Consider the following 15283-nt stretch of genomic DNA (forward strand, 5'->3'; position numbering starts at 1 on the left):
TAATCTAATCCATAATGTGATCTACTCTAGGTGGTGACCAAGCCCATTCTGACCGTGGTGGAGGGCGTTTGTGTGGTCTGGTTCACCTTGGAGTTCTTCGTCCGCATCGTTTGCTGTCCCGACAAGCTGCTCTTCATCAAGAACATGTTAAACGTCATTGACTTTGTGGCCATCCTGCCCTTCTACCTGGAGATGGGCCTCAGCGGTCTGTCCTCCTCCAAAGCGGCCTCCGACATCCTGGGGTTTCTACGGGTGGTCCGCTTCGTCCGGATCCTCCGGATCTTCAAGCTGACCAGGCATTTCGTCGGTCTGAGGGTTCTCGGCCACACGTTGAGAGCCAGCGTCAACGAGTTCTGCCTGCTTATTGTCTTCCTGGCGTTGGGCGTCCTCATCTTCGCCACAATGATCTACTACGCAGAACGGATAGGGGCCCAACCGGACGACCCCCGTGGCTCTAAACACACCCACTTCAAAAACATCCCTATCTCCTTCTGGTGGGCCGTGGTCACCATGACCACCCTGGGCTATGGGGACATGTACCCCCAGACGTGGCTGGGCATGATGGTGGGCGCGCTGTGCGCCCTGGCGGGGGTGCTGACCATCGCCATGCCCGTGCCTGTTATAGTCAACAACTTTGGGATGTACTACTCCCTGGCCATGGCTAAACAGAAGCTGCCTAAGAAGAAGAAAGCACACAACCCGAACCCGGACGCTCCCACGGACACGGCCTCGTTCGGGAAGTCTGTCGCTAACTCTCCCAGGGACACGGCCTCGTTCGGGAAGTCTGTCACTAACTCTCCCAGGGACAGTACTCAGAGTGATACATGTCCTCTGGCTGCAGAGGAGAATATCAACAGGAACCGCTCAGGTCAGAGACCAATTTAAATTAGAATCTGAATATAAAAATCAATGTTTTGGCACTAATTTCCCCCTATGCTCTATTCATTTATTACACTGTCACTACACACTTAAATGTTTTTTGAAGCAATGATATGAGAAAATCAGCTGGAACAACTCAGGTCAGAGACACATTCAAAATGATTTAAATCCAATTCTGTTGGCAGTAATATCAGTCTATTGATCATGCTTTATCCACCCATCTCTGTACCAGTATGTGTTTGAAGCATCGTTTTGATATAAACCATAGGCCACAATGATAAGTGGATGTTTCATAATTTAGAACCATCAACCATTTCACCCATTCACACTCGGACGTCCTTGTAACTTTTTCAAACCCACTACTCCCCTTTACATTACACCTTCTACACCTGCATTGCTTGCTGTTTGGGGTTTTAGGCTGGGTTTCTGTACAGCACTTTGAGATATCAGCTGATGTACGAAGGGCTATATAAATAAATTTGATTTGATTTGATTTGATTTAAGTCATTTGGCAGACGCTCTTATCCAGAGCGACTTACACATCAAACTGAATGATGGTGTACGAACCAACGCCATAATGATAAATGGATTTGTCATTAATTTATACCATCACTAATTTTACCCATTCAAATTGAAGGCGTCAGTAATGAATACTACAGTAGTGCCTTTTTACACCAATAGGTATTAGATGATGTTGTATTTACTGCGTTGTTTTACAAACGGTAAAATAGAACTCTTTCTTTTCTACTGTAGTCATGTAAAGTAGTATCATGGATTATTTAGTATTTTTTCCGATAATAAAGTAATAAAATAGGCTCATTGTACCTGAAGACAGTAACACAACGTGATACGATCATTCTCATAACCTTCTCACATAATATGTTAGGTTCAGTTCAGAGTTTGCCCAGGGAGAAAATGAGTGTTTTCACAGTAACGTTACATTGTGGCTCTGTAGTTTAACTTTCTCTCTTAAAAAACCTGAGGAGATGTTGAGTAAAATCTTTGGCATTTTCCTGTCAGTCCGGGCCCTGTGTCTCTTGCAGACCCGGGTTCAAATACTACTCCAAACATGTTGAATCGTTTGACCGTTTGATTCCAGATGGGTTAGAGCTTTAGAGGATAATCCATTGGTTGCGTTGCGCCTGCCAAGCTCATTCAAGCCCAGCTAAAGTATCGTATTTATTACAAGTAGTGTTTTGAACCCAGGTCTGGGTCGGCTTGTGTATTCACAAAGTCTCAGAGTAGAGGAGTGCTGATCATGGATTTTGAAATCATGTTTAAATCATATTGAATAAGATAACATGAGCAGGACAGAGGGACCTGATCCTTGATCAGCAGTCCTAGTCTGAGTGAGGAAAATGGAGACGCCAACATGACGCTGTCAGAGTAGGAGTGCTAATCATGGATCAGGTTAGCCATTTATACCCTAATGAATAACATTAAATGGACAGGGAGGATCTGATCCTAGATCCTATGCTTTATGAACCAAGTCTGTCTGTCCTGTCAGACTGCAAGCAGAACGGAGACGCCAACTTGGCTCTGTCGTCGGATGAGGGGTGCAGCCTGACCCAGCCGCTGTCACCCAGCGAGAAGTGGAACCTACGGCACGGCCGCAAACACGCTCGGTCGGTCAGGGGGAACAAGGCCACCAAGAAAGAGGCTACCTGCTTCCTGCTTACCTCTGGGGACTTCTCGTGCACTGGAGGAGAGCACACCATACGCACTGGTAGGTTGACCCACAGACAGGCACGCAGGCACTGACAGTCCTCTCTCTCTCTCTCTCTCTCTCTCTCTCTGAAACATGGAGCCCACCATCTGCAACCATAGGTCCTACACACAACGAACACTCTGAATTAGAGGAACGGATGGGAATGGTAACTGTGAAAACAATGACAAAGGAGGCTGCAGACAGGAGGTCAATAGGTCGAAACCTAGACAACCTCAAAGCAATACTACTCATTGTAATCCATTATTCAGAACCCTCTTATCCTCACCATGACGACCCTGATAACCATAACAACCCAGAGTAGAATAAGCCTGAGGCTTTATGGGAAAATCTATTGATCAGCTTTATATTACTTCCGGCGCCAACAGAGATGGCCGCCTTGCTTCGCGTTCCTAGGAAACTATGCAGTTTTTTTTTTTTTTTACGTGTTATTTCTTACATTGGTACCCCAGGTCATCTTAGGTTTCATTACATACAGTCGAGAATAACTACTGAATATAAGAGCAGCATCAACTCACCATCAGTACGACCAAGAATATGACTTTCGCGAAGCGGATCCTGTGTTCTGCCTTTCAACCAGGACAACGGAATGGATCCCAGCCGGCGACCCAAAAAAACGACTCCGTAAAAGAGGGAAACGAGGCGGTCTTCTGGTCAGACTCCGGAGACGGGCACATCGTGCACCACTTCCTAGCATTCTTCTCGCCAATGCCCAGTCTCTTGACAACAAGGTTGATGAAATCCGAGCAAGGGTAGCATTCCAGAAGGACATCAGAGACTGTAACGTTCTTTGCTTCACGGAAACATGGCTCACTGGAGAGACGCTATTGGAGTCGGTGCAGCCAGCGGGTTTCTCCACGCATCGCGCCGACAGAAACAAACATCTTTCTGGTAAGAAGAGGGGCGGGGACATATGCCTTATGGCTAACGAGACGTGGTGTGATCACAGAAACATACAGGAACTCAAATCCTTCTGTTCACCTGATTTAGAATTCCTTACAATCAAATGTCAACCGCATTATCTACCAAGAGAATTCTCTTCGATTATAATCACAGCCGTATATATTCCCCCCCAAGCAGACACATCGATGGCTCTGAACGAACTTTATTTGACTCTTTGCAAACTGGAATCCATACATCCTGAGGCTGCATTCATTGTAGCTGGGGATTTTAACAAGGCTAATCTGAAAACAAGACTCCCTGAATTGTATCAGCATATCGATTGCGCAACCAGGGCTGGCAAAACCTTGGATCATTGTTATTCTAACTTCCGCGATGCATATAAGGCCCTGCCCCGCCCCCCTTTCGGAAAAGCTGACCACGACTCCATTTTGTTGATCCCTGCCTACAGACAGGAACTAAAACAAGAAGCTCCCACGCTGAGGTCTGTCCAACGCTGGTCCGACCAAGCTGATTCCACACTCCAAGACTGCTTCCATCACGTGGACTGGGATATGTTTCGTATTGCGTCAGACAACAACATTGACGAATACGCTGATTCGGTGTGTGAGTTCATTAGAACGTGCGTTGACGATGTCGTTCCCATAGCAACGAATAAAACATTCCCAAACCAGAAACCGTGGATTGATGGCAGCATTCGCGTGAAACTGAAAGCGCAAACCACTGCTTTTAAACAGGGCAAGGTGACTGGAAACATGACCGAATACAAGTGGTTCAGATATTCCCTTCGCAAGGCAATCAAACAAGCTAAGCGTCAGTATAGAGACAAAGTAGAATCTCAATTCCACGGCACAGACACAAGAGGTATGTGGCAGGGTCGACAGTCAATCACGGAATACAAAAAGAAAACCAGCCCAGTCACGAACCAGGATGTCTTGCTCCCAGGCAGACTAAATAACTTTTTTGCCCGCTTTGAGGACAATACAGTGCCACTGACACGGCCTGCAACGAAAACATGCGGACTCTCCTTCACTGCAGCCGAGGTGAGTAAAACATTTAAACGTGTTAACCCTCGCAAGGATGCAGGCCCAGACGGCATCCCCAGCCGCGCCCTCAGAGCATGCGCAGACCAGCTGGTTGGTGTGTTTACGGACATATTCAATCAATCCCTATCTCAGTCTGCTGTTCCCACATGCTTCAAGAGGGCCACCATTGTTCCTGTTCCCAAGAAAGCTAAGGTAACTGAGCTAAACGACTACCGCCCCGTAGCACTCACTTCCGTCATCATGAAGTGCTTTGAGAGACTAGTCAAGGACCATATCACCTCCACCCTACCTGACACCCTAGACCCACTCCAATTTCCTTACTGCCCAAATAGGTCCACAGACGATGCAATCTCAACCACACTGCACACTGCCCTAACCCATCTGGACAAGAGGAATACCTATGTGAGAATGCTGTTCATCGACTACAGCTCGGCATTTAACACCATAGTACCCTCCAAGCTCGTCATCAAGCTCGAGACCCTGGGTCTCGACCCCGCCCTGTGCAACTGGGTACTGGACTTCCTGACGGGCCGCAGCCAGGTGGTGAGGGTAGGCAACAACATCTCCACCCCGCTGATCCTCAACACTGGGGCCCCACAAGGGTGCGTTCTGAGCCCTCTCCTGTACTCCCTGTTCACCCACAACTGCGTGGCCACGCACGCCTCCAACTCAATCATCAAGTTTGCGGACGACACAACCAACAGTGGTAGGCTTGATTACCAACAACGACGAGACGGCCTACAGGGTGGAGGTGAGGGCCCTCAGAGTGTGGTGTCAGGAAAATAAACTCACACTCAACGTCAACAAAACTAAGGAGATGATTGTGGACTTCAGGAAACAGCAGAGGGAACACCCCCCTATCCACATCGATGAAACAGTAGTGGAGAGGGTAGTAAGTTTTAAGTTCCGCGGCATACACATCACAGACCAACTGAATTGGTCCACCCACACAGACAGCATCGTGAAGAAGGCGCAGCAGCGCCTCTTCAACCTCAGGAGGCTGAAGAAATTCGGCTTGTCACCAAAAGCACTCACAAACTTCTACAGATGCACAATCGAGAGCATCCTGGTGGGCTGTATCACCGCCTGGTATGGCAACTGCTCCGCCCACAACCGTAAGGCTCTCCAGAGGGTAGTGAGGTCTGCACAACGCATCACCGGGGGCAAACTACCTGCCCTCCAGGACACCTACACCACCCGATGTTACAGGAAGGCCATAAAGATCATCAAGGACAACAACCACCCGAGCCACTGCCTGTTCACCCCGCTATTATCCAGAAGGCGAGGTCAGTACAGGTGCATCAAAGCTGGGACCGAGAGACTGAAAAACAGCTTCTATCTCAAGGCCATCAGACTATTAAACAGCAACCACTAACATTGAGTGGCTGCTGCCAACACACTGACTCAACTCCAGCCACTTTAATAATGGGAATTGATGGGAAATGATGTAAAATATATCACTAGCCACTTTAAACAATGCTACCTAACATAATGTTTACATACCCTACATTATTCATCTCATATGTATACGTATATACTATACTCTATATCATCTACTGCATCCTTATGTAATACATGTATCACTAGCCACTTTAACTATGCCACTTTGTTTACATACTCATCTCATATTTATATACTGTACTCGATACCATCTACTGTATCTTGCCTATGCTGCTCTGTACCATCACTCATTCATATATCTTTATGTACATATTCTTTATCCCCTTACACTTGTGTGTATAAGACAGTAGTTTTGGAATTGTTAGTTAGATTACTTGTTGGTTATTACTGCATTGTCGGAACTAGAAGCACAAGCATTTCGCTACACTCGCATTAACATTTTTTTATTTTATTTATTTCACCTTTATTTAACCAGGTAGGCTAGTTGAGAACAAGTTCTCATTTACAACTGCGACCTGGCCAAGATAAAGCATAGCAGTGTGAACAGACAACACAGAGTTACACATGGAGTAAACAATTAACAAGTCAATAACACAGTAGAAAAAAAGGGGAGTCTATATACAATGTGTGCAAAAGGCATGAGGAGGTAGGCGAATAATTACAATATTGCAGATTAACACTGGATTGATAAATGATCATGTACAGGTAGAGATATTGGTGTGCAAAAGAGCAGAAAAGTAAATAAATAAAAACTGTGGGGATGAGGTAGGTGAAAATGGGTGGGCTATTTACCAATAGATTATGTACAGCTGCAGCGATCGGTTAGCTGCTCAGATAGTTGATGTTTGAAGTTGGTGAGGGAGATAAAGGTCTCCAACTTCAGCGATTTTTGCAATTCGTTCCAGTCACAGGCAGCAGAGTACTGGAACGAAAGGCGGCCGAATGAGGTGTTGGCTTTAGGGATGATCAGTGAGATACACCTGCTGGAGCGCGTGCTACGGCTGGGTGTTGCCATCGTGACCAGTGAACTGAGATAAGGCGGAGCTTTACCTAGCATGGCCTTGTAGACGACCTGGAGCCAGTGGGTCTTGCGACGAATATGTAGCGAGGGCCAGCCGACTAGAGCATACAAGTCGCAGTGGTGGGTAGTATAAGGTGCTTTAGTGACAAAACGGATGGCACTGTGATAAACTGCATCCAGTTTGCTGAGAAGAGTGTTGGAAGCAATGACATCGCCGAAGTCGAGGATCGGTAGGATAGTCAGTTTTACTAGGGTAAGCTTGGCAGCGTGAGTGAAGGAGGCTTTGTTACGGAATAGAAAGCCGACTCTTGATTTGATTTTTGATTGGAGATGTTTGATATGGGTCTGGAAGGAGAGTTTGCAGTCTAGCCAGACACCTAGGTACTTATAGGTGTCCACATATTCAAGGTCGGAACCATCCAGTGTGGTGATGCTAGTCGGGCATGCGGGTGCAGGCAGCAATCGGTTGAAAAGCATGCATCTGCTAACCATGTGTATGTGACAAATAACATTTGATTTGATTTGACCCCAACTATCTGGATCAACAGTGAGGCACAATTTAACCTCTGTGGGAATAATCCTTAGATGAGTAGAGTGTTATAATAGTCCCAGATCTGGTAACAGCCAGTTTCAGAACTAGCAACATTTACATTTTTTACATTTCAGTCATTTAGCAGATGCTCTTATCCAGTGTCTTACAGTAGTGTGTGCATACATTTTCATCCTGCCCCTGCCCCCCCCCCCCCCCATGTGTAACGGCTTTCTTCCGTCGAAGGAGAGGAGGACCAAATTGCAACGTGGTTAGAGTTCACATTTATTTATTTTTTATATAAGTGAAACTAAACATGACCAGAATACAAAAACAATAAACGTGGCAAAACCGAAACAGTCCTAACAGGTGCAGAGAACACAAAGACAGGAAACAACCACCCACAAAATACCCAAAGAATATGGCTGCCTAAATATGGTTCCCAATCAGATACAACGATAGACAGCTGCCTCTAATTGAGAACCACTCTAGGCAACCATAGACATACAATTTACCGAGACAGGAAACAGCACCATAAACATACAAAACTACCTAGAAAGGACACAGCCCCATAAACATACAAAACCCCTAGACAAGACAAAACACATAAATCCCCCATGGCACACCCTGACCTAACCAAAATAATAAAGAAAACAAAGATAACTAAGGCCAGGGCGTGACACCATGTGTATGTCCCTGTCCTTGTCCCCCGCTCACTCTCTCTCTTGATTTGATAAATATGTTTTGTGATGGCAGGCTATACATCCTCAGCCCTCGGGTAAAAATTTACACCACCAACCCACCTTTTGTAGCAGCTTTTAACTGGTGAAATGGTATGGCACAATGTGGTTTTATCATTCACGTGGTATGACTAGCCTGCTTTGAAACAGGATGCTTGAAGGGAATGAGACAGAAATGCTATCGGAGTAGATTATCTAGCATTTGTATTGAGACGGTATACCTTCTCAGGTGAATACTAGCAACACAATAGGATTTATTTTTTGGTGGTGCGTGATTCAGTGTTTTATCATCTAAGTCAACGGTTTGATTTGAAACAGGAGGCTTTGAGGCATTGAACAAGACAAGAGAGATACAGAAAAGCCTCTTCCTATAATTCCCTTCATTACCATCTGGCTGTCAGACTGGCAGCAATTATTCTCTGCTTGAATAGGCCTGCTGCTGCCTGACACACACACGCACACACACACACACACACACACACACACACACACACACACACACACACACACACACACACACACACACACACACACACACACACACACACACACACACACACACACACACACACACACACACACACACACACACACTGTGTAAAGCATATCATCACATCACAGCTCCCCAAAGTCCCCAGAGCCTGGAGTGACAACAAGACTATATTTGGACGTAATGGATTCAGTTTTCACATCCTGAACAAACATTTACCACCCATTAGCATCCTGAATCTTATCTACAGATGGTGTGTGTATGTGTGTGCGCGTGCATGTGTGTGCGTACAGTGGTGCCTGGAGAAGTGGGTATACTCTAATTTTGAAAACATGTCCCAAACGGCCCGCCATAGAAACAGAGACATTACCTAAAATGATGAATTCCACATTGTTCTTTCAGAGTCAGGCCAACCCAAGCTGTTCAAGTAGGCCATTAGTAGGCCTACTATTGAAATAGATAAATTAAGCTGTCAACTGAGTCAGAAATGCACAGGTTTCAAATGTGTTTCTTTTTTTTTCTCTGTGTCAACTAAATTGGAAGTAAATCCGTCACAATGTTTAAACCATTTCAGGAGACCATTTTGAGGTTTAGAAATGGGAATTTCTAGGGAAATGTAGATGTTTTGTTGTTGTTGTAATGTTACTAAAAGTGCACAGGCACTTAGCACTGTTGCTTGGTTAGCACATGAGATGGAGTGTGCAAAACAAATGGCTACTGGATTGATGCAAATAACCATGCAGGAAGGCCTAGCTAGTTAACTTTTTATTGAGAAGGGTTTTGGGAAAGCCAGAAGATGGTTCCCACGGGGAAAAAACTGATTGAACCAACATTGTTTCCACCTCATGTCAACCCAAATAAGGCAACGGTAAACATGTCTTCCCTCATGAATGATGCAGCGCCTCCCCCCTTGGGCCAATCAGTGTAATTTAGTCAATTTTGGATCACAATGAAAAGACAAGTCATTCACCCAAGTTTAGTCAAAATAGGGCCAGTAGTGTGATATATCACGTGGGTTAGCTAGACTCATATCCCTGAGCATGTGTGCCAAATTTCATCACGCTGAGTCAAACAGATCAAGAGATATAAACATGTGCCTGTTATAGCACCACTGTGTGGTCAATATGAATGTTATTGCATATGTTGAGTCTTGGCAGTGTTTGCAACATGTTCACCAAATCTTGTTACAATGCGAATATCCTTGACTGATTTATGCACCAGACCAGTAGTGTTCTGTGCAATATTTTCCAGACTAGTACCTAAAACAACACTGACCAATAAACATTCACGTGGTCAAGTGTTGTTTTAGGTACTAGTCTGGAAAATATTGCGTTGAGAGATCTTTGTCCATAGATACCACATATTAGATTTCGTGCAGATTGGTCATTCGATGCCAGAAGAGTTTTAAGTGTTTTTAAGTGTTTTTCACAAAATTCTAAATGGTGGAATATCCATCATGGTAGATCTTAAACATTCATGTGGGAATCTGAGGAAGATTTGCTCCTTGTGAGGAGAGGGAACTATTTATTTATGTATCGAATTCCGTGACTTTAGGTCAAACAGGGTGAGGGGTGTGAATTTTCAAACTTAGCATTTTTTTTTATATCTTGTTATAGCGCCACACATCTGGCCAATCCATGTCATTTTGTTAATGCCAGATCTCTATTTCAAGATGCATCATTCACCCAAGTTTCGTAAAAATTGAGCCAGTGCTGTCTGAGATATTGTGTGTGTCTTACGTACGAACGAACATACTAACAGACGGACACAGATCAACAATCCCCTCACAGATTTTTAGCATGGGGGACAGCAGCCTAGCAGCCAAGCAGCCAAAGGCATTATCATAGTCATATTAGCATCACATGCTAGTTGTTGATAATCCTAGTCATATTAGCATCACATGCTAGTTGTTGCATCTTTAGATCTCCCCTCTTTCTACATTTCTAACAGAAATTTCCATCTCAGTCCATGAAGCCGCTTGCATGAGAGGTGCTCATTTTAGAACAGTTCTTCCCCCCCCCCCGCAAATTACATTTAGGAATATATGCACGTAAGCCTACTGCCGTGTGCACATTGCTGCACCCAAAATGTGAAGAAATAATAGCCTATCAACATTTTAAGCTAAACATTCTGATGTGCTCCATCAGCCTTCATAATTGATACGGTGTATACCTCCACTACCCCACTTTGATACGCTTCATGGGTATTAAGAAGCGAGTATATGCAATATATGACAATATTACTAACTTCCCTCTCCTTGCCCCACCCTGGGCTCGAACCAAGAGTATCGTTACTTATCGCACCGCAGAAGCTGTGGTCCCTGCAGAGCAAAGGAACCAACTACTTCTATGTCTCAAAGGAAGTGATGTCACCAATTGCAATGCTACTAGCGCGCACTGCTAACTATAGCTAGCCATTTCACACCAGCAACACTCATCACCCTTTGACCTGCTCCTTCAGAGCCCAACTGAGTGATCCGTGTCACGGCACCAATGTAACAGTATCGTTTTCGTCCTTTTCCTAGCCACAACCTGGGCTCGAACCAGAGACCCTCTGAACACATTGACAACAGTTACCTCAGAAGCAGCGTAACCTATCGTTCCACAAAAGCAACGGCCCTTGCAGAGGAAACAAGGGGAAACAACTACTCAGAGGTCTCAGAGCGAGTGACGTTGCCTATTGAAACGCTACTTGCATATGCACCGCTAACTACCTAGCCATTTCAGACCGGTTACAAATGCCCATTGAAAAATAAATGGGTATAGGGTGTATATCAGCATATACCCTCCACTACACCACTGTGTGTGTGTGTGTGTGTGTGTGTGTGTGTGTGTGTGTGTGTGTGTGTGTGTGTGTGTGTGTGTGTGTGTGTGTGTGTGTGTGTGTGTGTGTGTGTGTGTGTGTGTGTCTGTCTGTGTGATGTGTTCTGAGCTATGTACCCATAGTATTGTCGTGAAACAGACAAGACCTCAAAACTCATTAGAAAAGCCCACAGGTTACTCACTTTTCTAAAGATCTAAAGGTCACCCTTTCTTTCTCACACACACTTATCGAAGGAAATTAGGGGAAAGGGGATACCAAGTCAGTTGTACAACTGAATGCATTCAACTGAAATGTTTTTTAACCCAACCGCTCTGAATCAGATTTCAGTGTTTTGATTCAATCCTGGCCAAGCATGGAGGAACGTGTTGAGTGGTGGAGATGTGAGGAATTTGATTGTGTTCCATTGCTCTTGGCTGATATAATACACAATTATTCCAGAACTTTAGTCAAGAGGATGAGAGGGGATGTGTTATTGATGTGTGTAAACCTGTTGTGACAACCAAATGAGACTTTTTTTATTCTATCTTGCTCTTAAGGTCAACTCTGCCTCAAGGGCAAGAATTGTTAGAGCTGCACTCAGAACAAGATTGAATAAGGATTTTGTTTTTTTAATAAGGAACTACACTGAGCCTTGTCCTCTGAGTGATACGTCTTGTGATTCTTCTCATCCCTCCCTGCCCCCTGCCTCCGACTCTGCCCCCGATGATCCTCTGCCTGCCTGTCTTTCCTCTGCTTGAGAAGCCTTGTGATTCTCCTTTCCCCCTTCTGGCCCCTGCCCGTCTGCCAAACCAGAGAGATAAAGAGAGTAGAGACAGAGAGAGAGAGAGAGATAGAGAGAGCAGAGAGAGAGAGAGAAAACCACAAATGTCAAATTGGCTTTTTACCAAATGACCATATATTCAGCCTGCAAACCCTTATTAACAAACAAATATACCAAAACAAACGCAAAGTCTTCTCATGCTTTATTGATTTAAAATAATATTTTGACTGAATTTGGCATGAGGTTCTGCTTTGCAAATTGGTGAAAAGCGGTGTTGGGGAAATACATACAACATTATAAAATGTACACACACAAAAAAAGTCAAAAACCACACATTTCTTTCCTCAGGGCCATGGGGTGAGACAGGGATGAAGCTTGAGCCCCACCCTCTTCAACATATGAATTATATCAACCAATTGGTGAGGGCACTAGAACAGTCTGCAGCTCCCGGCCTCACCCTACTCGAAGTCAAATGTCTACTATTTGCTGATGATCTGGGGCTTCTGACCCCAACCAATGATGCCCTACAGCAGCAACTAGATCTTCTGCACAGATTCCAACCCAATAATTCACAAAATGGGACATACACCAAATTGCACGCAAAAATATCCTCCATTGTACAACATAAAACACCAAATAATGCACACAGAGGAGAATTAGGCCGATACCCGCTAACGACCAAAATCCAGAAAAGTGCTGTTAAATTCTACAACCACCTAAAAGGAAGCGATTCCTAAACCTTCCATAACAAAGCCATCGCCTACAGAGAGATGAACCTGGAGAAGAGTCCCCTAAGGACAGCAACACAATTAGACCCAACCAAATCATGAGAAACCAAAAAGATAATTACTTGACACATTGGAAAGAAATAACCCAAAAAACATAGCAAACTAAAATGCTATTTGGTCCTAAACAGAGAATACACAGTGGCAGAATACCTGACCAATGTGACTGACCCAAAGTTAAGGAACACTTTGACTATGTACAGACTCAGTGAACATAGCCTTGAATTGAAAGAGGCCACCATAGGAAGACCTTGCTCTCAAGAGAAGACAGGCTATGTGCACACAGCAAATCCTATTTTGATAAACTCACATATCTATTGGGTGAATTACCTCAGTGTACCATCACAGCAGCAATATATGTGACCTGTTGCCACAAGAAAAGGATGACCAGTGAAGAATAAACACCATTGTAAATACAATCCGCATTTATGTTTATTTATTTTCCCCTTTGTACTTTAATTATTTACACATCGTTACAATAGACGTAATATGACATTTTAAATGTCTCTATTTATTTATTTATTTATTTAACCTTTATTTAACCAGGAGGGCAAGTTGAGAACAAGTTCTCATTTACAATTGCGACCTGGCCAAGATAAAGCAAAGCAGTTCGACACATACAACGACACAGAGTTACACATGGAGTAAAACAAACATACAGTCAATAATACAGTATAAACAAGTCTATATACGATGTGAGCAAATGTGGTGAGATAAGGGAGGTAAAGTCAAAAAAAGGCCATGGTGGCAAAGTAAATACAATATAGCAAGTAAAACACTGGAATGGTAGATTTGCAATGGAAGAATGTGCAAAGTAGAAATAAAAATAATGGGGTGCAAAGGACCTGGGCTATGTACAGGTGCAGTAATCTGTGAGCTGCTCTGACAGTTGGTGCTTAAAGCTAGTGAGGGAGATAAGTGTTTCCAGTTTCAGTGCTTTTTGTAGTTCGTTCCAGTCATTGGCAGCAGAGAACTGGAAGGAGAGGCTTTGGGGGTGACTAGAGAGATATACCTGCTGGAGCGTGTGCTACAGGTGGGAGATGCTATGGTGACCAGCGAGCTGAGATATGGGAGGACTTTACCTAGCAGGGTCTTGTAGATGACATGGAGCCAGTGGGTTTGGCGACGAGTATGAAGCGAGGGCCAACCAATAAGAGCGTACAGATCGCAATGGTGGGTAGTATATGGGGCTTTGGTGACAAAACGGATTGCACTGTGATAGACTGCATCCAATTTGTTGAGTAGGGTATTGGAGGATATTTTGTAAATGACATCGCCAAAGTCGAGGATTGGTAGGATGGTCAGTTTTACAAGGGAATGTTTGGCAGCATAAGTGAAGGATGCTTTGTTGCGAAATAGGAAGCCAATTATAGATTTAACTTTGGATTGGAGATATTTGATATGGGTCTGGAAGGAGAGTTTACAGTCTAACCAGACACCTAGGTATTTGTAGTTGTCCACGTATTCTAAGTCAGAGCCGTCCAGATTAGTGATGTTGGACAGGCGGGCTGGTGCGGGTAGGTGCGGGCAGGTGCAGGCAGGTGCGGGCAGGTGCAGGCAGGTGCAGGCAGGTGCGGGTAGCGATCGGTTGAACAGCTTTTATTTATCTATTCCTTTGGTACTTTTTTTGTATTTTTTATTTCACTTTTGTTTATTATCTATTTAACTTGCTTTGGCAATGTAAACATATGTTTCCCAAAGCATGAATTGAATTGGATTGAGAGACAGAGAAAGCAGAGACAGTGCGAGCAGAGAGAGAGCGAGAAAGAGAGAGCAGAGATGGAGAGAGAGAAAGTAGAGAGCAGAAACTGAACAGAGACAGAGACAGAGATGGGGAGAAGAGAGAGAGAGAGAGAGAGAGACAGAGACAGAGATGGGGAGAAGAGAGAGAGAGAGAGAGAGAGAGAGAGAGAGAGAGAGACCACAGCATCACCAGCCACACACCAACCAGCTAAGACCACCTCAAGCAAACCCTGGCCACACCCTATATAGCCCCCCCCCCATATCAGACCTATGCCCCTTCTGCCCACCCCATGCCCCCCGCCCCCGCGGCAAGGACCTCAACATGACAGCAGGACATATGCCCAGGCTGTGAGCAGAGCAACAGGCCCATCCCCCACTATTACACCCGCCCAAGCTCCATCCTGCGACCTAAGAGGTATGTATCAGGTGCTCAACATGCT

At 44.7% G+C, this 15283-nt stretch overlaps 1 protein-coding gene across 1 annotated transcript in view; it reads left to right on the plus strand.

Annotated features, from left to right (window-relative positions):
• LOC135527734 (potassium voltage-gated channel subfamily C member 1-like) overlaps nt 1–15283 on the plus strand; it is a 75003-nt gene that overhangs the window by 44896 nt on the left and 14824 nt on the right. Inside the window, exons 3-4 of the mRNA XM_064956259.1 lie at nt 31–868; nt 2387–2605. Coding sequence (XP_064812331.1) covers nt 31–868; nt 2387–2605 — 1057 coding nt within the window. The remainder of the gene's footprint in view (nt 1–30; nt 869–2386; nt 2606–15283) is intronic.

The sequence above is a fragment of the Oncorhynchus masou genome, chromosome 33, assembly GCF_036934945.1.
Source record: "Oncorhynchus masou masou isolate Uvic2021 chromosome 33, UVic_Omas_1.1, whole genome shotgun sequence".
Lineage (NCBI taxonomy): Eukaryota > Metazoa > Chordata > Actinopteri > Salmoniformes > Salmonidae > Oncorhynchus > Oncorhynchus masou.